This window comes from Grammomys surdaster, unplaced genomic scaffold, assembly GCF_004785775.1.
Source record: "Grammomys surdaster isolate TR1022 unplaced genomic scaffold, NIH_TR_1.0 172, whole genome shotgun sequence".
In the NCBI taxonomy this organism is placed as follows: Eukaryota; Metazoa; Chordata; class Mammalia; order Rodentia; family Muridae; genus Grammomys; species Grammomys surdaster.
Window position 1 is genome coordinate 7,193,081 of NW_021604620.1, and position 8,612 is coordinate 7,201,692.

The 8,612-nt window shown below is 44.3% G+C and overlaps 1 protein-coding gene across 1 annotated transcript in view; it reads right to left on the bottom strand.

Moving 5' to 3' along the window:
- Positions 1 to 8,612, bottom strand: part of Gadl1 (glutamate decarboxylase like 1) — a 141,517-nt gene that overhangs the window by 58,537 nt on the left and 74,368 nt on the right. The window contains exon 11 of the mRNA XM_028767413.1: positions 7,833 to 8,032. Coding sequence (XP_028623246.1) covers positions 7,833 to 8,032 — 200 coding nt within the window. The remainder of the gene's footprint in view (positions 1 to 7,832; positions 8,033 to 8,612) is intronic.

Here is an 8,612-nt window from a genome sequence, read left to right on the forward strand (position 1 = left end):
TTTATTTATTTATGTGTGAAGGGGGGAGCTTGTGTGTGTGCATGCTTTCATGTGTTTGTGTGTGTTTGTGTGTATGTGTGCATGCTTTCATGTGTTTGTGTATATATGTGCATGCTTTCCTGTGTGTTGTTTGTGCAAATGCTTTTGTGTGTTTGTGTGTGCTTATGTGTGCACGTGCTTTTGTGTGTTTGTATATGCATGTGTGCATGCTTTCATGTGTGTGTATGTGGATGCTTTCATGTGTTTGTGTGTATGTGTGCATGTTTTCATGTGTACATCATTATGTATGAGTGCATGCCTTCATGTGTATGTGTGCATACTTTTTTGTGTTTGTGTGTGTACATGATTCCATGTGTATGTGCATGATTTCTTGTATGCCTGTGTGTGTGTCTGACTGTACACATGCCACATGTATGTGGGTTCCTACAGAAGCCAGAAAAGGATGATGGTCCCCCTGGTGCTGCTGTGAGTCACCTTAAATGAGTGGTGGGAACAGAACTCCAGTCCTCTCAAGTGCTCTCAGCCACTGAGCCATCCCTTAAATGATGAGCTTAGAGAAAATACATATGAAAGTGTTGGTCCTGCTGGATTCTGCCCTTCCGTGTTATAAGAGCCCCAAAGCATTGGCTAACACTATTGGCTTCCTCCAGACAGGAAATGGTTATTCCCTCAGCATTCAGGGAAAGTCTATGCTGTGGATTCTACTGGAGAAACTACAGATCGTGTGTCAGGGGGATTAATGAATGGCTCGCTGGAGACCCAATAACGTAGCACAATGGAAGCTTCTGCTGCCTGTTGTTGGCGAGACTTGCACAAATGGTTCTTCTAGCTTGCTTTAAAAACTGTCCCCCAGTGACCATCCATTTAACTCCAATGCCACAAGAAAGGCCTAGGAGGAGCTCTCAGCAGTAGGTAGCCCTGGGTATGAAAGCATGGTGGGCCTTTCTAGGCAGCTGTCAGAAATAGTCATCCACTCCTCACAATCACTCTGCCCTCTTTCTTTCCCTCCCTCAATGTGTGTGCATGTGTGTGTGTGGGTGTGTTCATGTGTGTGTTCATGTATGTATATTCATGTGTGTGTGTTCAAGTATGTGGGTGCATGTGTGTGCATGTGGAGGTAAGAGGGTGACATGTGTGTTTTCTTCCATTGCACTTCACCTTAGTTTTTCAGACAGGATCTCTCTCTAACTCTTGAGTCACTGATTCACCTACACTACCCAGCCAGCAGCAATCACAGGGAGCCTCCTGGTCCAGAATTCTCAGTCCTGTGATTCCAGGAACAATCAGTATACCTGAGTTTTTCTTTTCTCTTTTCTTTTCTTTTACTTTCTTTTCCTCTTCTTTTTTTTTCTCTTTTAAAAAGTTTTACGTGTCTACATATATGTCTGTTCGTGGTATGTGCATCTGTATATTGATATGTGCTCGTGAAGGCCAGAAGAGGGCACCAGATCCCCTGGAGTTACAGGCAGTTATGAACTGCCTCACAAGGATGCTAGGGAAAGAGCACTGGTCCTCTGCCAGATCAGCAAGTGCTTTTAACCCTGGTCTGCCTCTCCAGCCTTATGTTGACTTTTGATGCAGTACTGAGAATTTAAACTAGGGTTCTCATGCTTTTATGACATCATTTTCCTACTTAACCATCTCCCAGCCCTAAAAGAGGTGAGACTAACCCTGACCCACCCTCACACCCAGGCTTTCAATAATTCCCACCCCGTGCACCTTGCTTTGGGCTCACAGGGACACTGATTCCTCAATAACCCAAATAGAAGGGATTTTGAATCGTTCTTGAGAGAGATGCTGTGCTCCCAGTAGGCATGGGAGGGCCGTGTGGAGAGCAGTAGAACCCCCAGCAGTGGTGCCCTCCTCTTCTCACTAGATTCTAAGAGCCCACGTGATCAGAGTCCTTCACATCTTAAATATGCCCGCTCTTTCAGAGGTCAAGAGGGTCAGGATGAAACTGTCTCCTAAGCATGAAATGATCTCAAACTCATGAACTCACAGCAGCTGTGGTGGCCTGCACAAAGTAAAGCTAGCTGACAATCCAGCCCAGATGATGGAGGGCTTCAGGAACATCTACTCCTAACTGGGGATCTATAGAGTTTTCTTTATGGCCCTTGGCTAGTAGACCGTGCTACAGTGAATAATTTTGTTCCTGTGTCTGTAGGTGTAGCAAAAACTGGACTGAGGAGGGTTGATAGAAAAACAAAACAGGCTATGAAGTCAGGAGGGGGTATGGCAGAGATCCAAGAGGAGTTGGAGAGAGTGTGTGTGTGAGATGAATACAAACAGATACATTGTATACGTGTATGAAATTATCAAAGAATAAATAAAAATGTTGTATTAAGATACATCTTCTCTTGCTTTGCCAGGGGAAGAGAGAGAATTATTTGGACAATGGTCAATACAAATCTGATCCTTCCATTTTAAGGAAAACCTATCAATTTCAGAATGAGGCTCTGCTTAGATGCAGGAATGTGGAAGACTGGTTCTGTGGACTTTGGATGACTCTGGCTGGACAAGGCAGGAAAAATGCTGCACAGGTCTTCAGTATCCAAGACACCTGACGGAGGGCCTGAGGAATGGTATCTTAGCTGCACCAGGATGTCAATGATGTACTTACATTCTCAATTCAGTCCTCTCATCAGGCCCACCTTGTTGGGTGCAGCAGTAATCTACTGGGGGAAGGTAATTCCTCTTGGAGGTAAAACAACTAGTTAGCTCTCTTGGAGGTAAAACAACTAGTTGACTCTGAATAGAAATGATAAGAGACAGAGTTTTCTGAACATGGGTGATCTCTGGCAAGCTCCGGATTGAATTCCCATGGGTTTAGGGACAAACAATATCAGAACAGTAGCAGTGTGGTTGAAGCTGACAATCTGACTCTTGTCATTCTGTGGCCAGTTTGTGTTGGCTGATGAGAACCCACTGCTGACTCTAAGGGATTTTTGCAAACCCACCCATGGTAGCTTGCAGTTACTACAGTGGTGGTATTTGCACCCCCCTCCCCAAATGCTGTGGTGGTTTGAGCAAGAATGGTCCCCATAGGCTCAAGTATTTGAATGCCTGGTTTTTGGTTGGTGGAACTGTTTGGGAAGAATCAGGGGGTGTGGCCTTGTAGAAAGTATATCATTTGGGGTAGGGTTTGAGGTTTCAAAAGCTATACCAGGTCTATACCTGCACTCTGTCTGCCTCCAACTTTTGGATCAGATGTGAGCTCTTCTCTAGCACCATACCTGTCTGTCTGCCTGTCTGTCTGCCTGTCTGTCTGCCTACCTACCCACCCGTCTGTTTCCTGTTTGCCTGTCTTCCCTCCTGCCCGCCTGCCTGCCCACCTGCCTGCCTGCCCACCTGCCTGTCTGCCTGCCTGCCTGCCTGCCTGCCTGTCTGCCTGCCTGCCTGCCTGCCTGACTGACTGACTGACTGCCTGTCTGCCTGTCTGCCCACCTGCCCGCCTGCCCGGTTGTCTGTTTACCTGTCTGTCTGACTGCTTGCCTGCCTGTCTGTCTATTTGCCTGCCTGTCTGTCTGCCTGCCTGCCTTCCCACATGTCTGTCTGCTTGTCTGTCTGTCTGTCTGTCTGTCTGTCTGCCTGTCTGCCTGTCTGCCTGTCTACCTGTCTGCCTGTCTGCCTGTCTGCCTGTCTACCTGTCTGTTTGTCTGCCTGCTGCTGTGCTCCCAGCTATGGTGATCATGGACTAATCCCCTGAAACTATAAGCAAGTCCTCAATTAAATGCTTTCTTTTATAAGCTGCCTTGGTCATGGTGTCTCTTTATAGCCCTGGTATACCTGAGACAAAGGCAGAGAGTGTTAATTGGGATTTTTGTCCTGAGAGCCAGTAACCTGCCTTTAACCTCATGGTTCACACCAAAAGAACAGAAACCAGAATTGAGATAATATTTAACCTTTTCCAAAAACAGGGCTACAAGCCAATAAGTTAGTTCAGAGAGAAATTAGATCAGGATTCTAAGATTCTTAGTCCTGAAGAAACACTCTCTAAGTATGTCACTTCACAGTCCTTCAGAGAGAGGTCTTTTAAAGGAACCCTGTCTCTTTTCTTGGCAGTGGACACAGAAGGATAATGTGACTGTTGCTGACCCCAGGAATATATTGCTGTCCATCAAAAGTGTAGAAAGAGGAGCAGTGCAAACACCCATTGTGAATAACAGTGTGAAAGCAGAAGGGTGGTTTGCTCAAATATTTAAATATAGGTCACAGAGCCTGCAGCGCTATTCACTGAAATGTTAATTCCACTCAATTCAACTTGACAAACGTTTACAAACAATAAGGATTTGTTGAATTGAATTGAAATGTTAACATTTATCCTCCTGTGATACTGCGTCTGAAAGAATTAGAAAGTATCCGTAGACTATAAACTCCATTCCACCCTGAGATGAATATTAACTTCAGAATAAATACCATCATCAAATATTTATATCATGCCTTATTTCAAGACACCTGTCACTGAATCAGTTAGAGGCTTTGGCAAAACAACACGGCACTCTGCCACATTTAAATAGTACAAGACAATAAGAAACGGGGGCAGAGCTTCCTGACTTTTATTTTAATTTAATGGGCAGGTATGAATATTTATTATAAACAGTCTCCTGTTCTCATTGCTGGGTCATTGTCTCTGTACTTCCAGCAGGGGCACATTAAGCCCGTCTCTAGTTTAAGCGTGTCCCTCTCAAAGTTCAACAGAGTTTTTTAAGATATTGATTTATTTAATTATATGTGAATATGTGTATGTGTGCTTGAGTATATATATCTGCACCATGTGTGTGCAGGAACTCACAGGAGGTCAGAAGAGGATATTAGATCCCCTGGAACTGGAATTACAGATGGTTGGGAACAACCATGTGGGTGCTGGGAACTGAACAGGGCCTTCTGCAAAAGCAGTAAGCACTCTTAACGACTGAGCCATGTCTCCAGCCCACTCCACTGTGAGAACTGGGATCCAGGAGGGGGTGAGGGAGGAGGAGTCACAAACTCAGGTAACAGACTTGGGAGGCCAGCATCAGGGTGCAGATCACCTGTGCTGCACAGCAGCAAGCATTTTTAAACAGCCTTTGGACCAATGGAGAGTTGACACAAGTTCTAGGATAGCCAACCATCCCACTGGCACTATGGGGAGGTGCCAGCTGCCAGCATCCAAGTGGACTTCCATAAAGATGGAGGGTGGGGGATTGAAGCATCCACTGTCCTTCTCCAATCCCCCTCTGGGGTTCCACTAGTTTGCTTATTTTGTGTCATGCAGTATGCCAGAGAATATGGGCACTTGTACTATTAGGGTGGTATGGAGGCCTCCGTGTGTGTGTGTGTGTGTGTGTGTGTACATGTTTTATAGTGTAGTCACTTGTGTATTTAGGTCATAGGACTGCCTCACGTGCTGCTCTTCACCTTCCACATTGTGTGAGGCCGGGTCTTTTTATTGTTCTCTGTACCCTGTGCCAGGGCTGCACACTGGGAGACTCTTCCATCTCCCATGCAGAGCTCTGGGATCCCAGATGTGCATTAATGACCATATTTGACTTTACTTAGGTTTGGGGAACCCAGACTTGAGTCCTCGTGCTTGCACAAGAAGAGCTTAACCACTGAGCTATCTCTCCAGCCCTCCTGGGCTATCTCTAATTTTAATAACCATTCATTGCTGGTTGGGGTCCAGATACTCTGTACTTCCTTTCTGAGACACAAATCCTCCAGAGATGTAACTACATGGCTGTAGAAAGCTGGCGGCATGTGATAACCTCTAAGGAAGAATGTCCTCACTAGCAAATAAGACCAAAGGGCAGGGAAGTGTGGAAGAAGAAATTCAGATAAAGGGCTTCAAAAGACTGTTGGCTTAAATTCTGCCTGAAGAGCTATCTTTAGTACCTAGTTAAACTATGTGTAAATGGCCATATAAAACATAAAAATTATTCAGTCCTGAAATGAATCCAGAGTCCTGTATCTCTGTCTTCTATTACCTTCCTTTCCCAAGTTCCCATGTCACCCACAGCTATGTTGCCGTTGGTAATTGCCTACCTCTGACCCAACACCAATTTGACTATTAGATAAAATCTTTACAATTTAAAAGTTAGCAAACTGCTACCTTTTACCAGTCCAAAAGCTAGAATCTCATCCGATAGCCTCTAAAACCAAGAAGGAAGTATTCACTGCTTTTCTGTAATTTGCCCACCTGCCACTCCCACCAAGGTATTTGGTAAATGTCTTGACTTCTGACTTTCTTTCTGACTGCACTTGTTCTGTACCTAATAAGATCTCTCGTACTACTCCTGTGGTAGAATAAGCTTTAGGAGACAGATTTAATCTGTGAAATGATGATCAAAAATGTTTGGCACAAAATAAACTGTTTCTTGTTCTCTTTGTGCTAAGAGTTGTATGTTGCATAGAACACACCCATAGCAATACCAGACAGTATTTACAGGCACTAAGCTAATTCCTTTGTGATCTTTTGTGTGTATGGCTGTTTTGCCTGCATGTATGTCTGTTTAGCACATGTGCACCTGGTTCCTTCAGAGGTTAGAAAAAGGTTCAAATCCCCTGAAATTGGAGTTCGTAACCTTGTGAGCTACCATGTGGGTGCTCAGAATGGACGTGGGTCCTTTGGAAAAACAGCCAATGCTTTTACCTATCAGGCCACCTCTCCAGCCCCCTAAAACACTTCCTAAAGAACAATCACCAGAATTACAGACTCCTGACTTCTCAAAGGGCTAAAGCCAACTCCTTACCTGTCCAGGTAGAGGGCACTTCCTGTCCCATGAGGTTGAATTATGGCCTCTGTGGCCACTGAACACATTGGTGCATATACACACATGTGGGGAAACACTCATCCACATAAAATGAAGAGAAATAAAATCTTCAAAAAACAATTTGAAGAAACAATTTAACTTCCATTATTGTTACTTTGCTGGAGTAAAACTGAGGTAAACGGAGTCCACACACTTTTCCAAGCTACACTGTTTTTTTGGTTGGTTTGTTCTGCCTTTGATGGTGGTGCATCCCTTTAATCTCAGCATTCAAGAGGCAGAGGCAGGTGGATCTGTACATTCAAGGCCACCCTGGTCTACATTGTGAATTCCAGGACAGCCAAGGCTACATAGTGAAACCATATCTCGAATAAAAAAAAAATAATAAAGTTGAATTGCTTTGTCCTTCTTCTGTGCTTGTAATAGACTTGTAAAGCAGGCAGAGATGGGAACTCTGGGTTTCCGTACACCCAGCATCATCAGGTTCCACTGTCTGATACAATGTAGGATGAGGAAGTTTTGATTTCTTTGAGGAAAAAAATCTGATTGGGGAAGGCTAATTTTTAAAGTAATATAATTAAATTTGTTTATTTATTTTTGAGACAGGATCTTTCCATACAGCCATGGCTTGTCTTGACTTCCCAGAAATCCTGCTGCCTCAGCCTCCTGAGTGCTATGGTTACAGGTATGCCACCAGTCTGGTTTTCAGGAATTTGTATTTTATTTCCTTCACTCTGCTCTCTTGCCTGTGTCCCTCAGTGGCTTGAAGGGAGGATAGTGGGACTTCTCTGTTATATTTCTAAGACATTGTAGGCATAAAGGAAATACTTATTTTGTACAAGAAGGAACTCAGAAGAAACAAATATGTTTAGAATCTACCAGTGCTAATTTTATTTTGTCTAACACACACGCACATGCACGTGCACACATGCACAAACAGACACACACATGAATATATACACACGCACACACATGCACACATACACACTTTCATACACACATGTACACATACAGATGCACATTCTCTCACACACAAACACACACACACACACACACACACACACACACACACACGCATGCACATACCGAGATAGAGCAAAGGCACGATTAACTCTCTCCTCGAGTCCTGATGTGCCCAGGGCCTTCCAGGTCATCCAGAACTTGAATGCATCAGGTCTCCTGCTACACTGGATGGACTTGTCCCCTGTGTCATAGCTGACGTCATAGAATTTATCCTGCTGGAACAGATATGTTGCTTTGGCAGAGTAGCACTTCTTAAGAAGATCCTTTGAAAAAGAAAGAAAGGAGACAGTCTGAGCCCCTTCACTTTAATCTCCATGTCATATATGCACAGAAACAAACCCTGCTTGACATTTTGATACTGGTCCCAAGGCACACACCACTCACTGGCTGCTGACAGTTGGAAACAGCCTGTGTGCTTTAAGGTAGAAATCCCAAGTTCATCTAGAAGCAGGCAGTGCAAGACCCACCCTTCTAGTGGCACCAAGTCCTATGAGGAGCTAAGAGGACCAAAGGCTCCATATCGACAATATCGAGGCCTCAGTTTCTCAAAAGAAATAAATCTCTAAGACACTCAAAGAGACTATAGAAAAAACAAAATCTTGGTCCATTGTGGTATTTTACACAGTTTCACAGGCAAAACCTAAGCTTGTAAGTCTCCTTCTTTTCAACAGATATCCACACTGAACACCCAGATGTGACAATAACTCAGGAAGAGCTAATCCAGTGGAAGAATGAAACAAGATTGAACCAGTGGCTCATCATCCTGAAGCATCAGCACCAGTGGCTCATCATCCTGAAGCATCAGCACCAGTGGCTCATCATCCCGAAGCATCAGCACCAGTG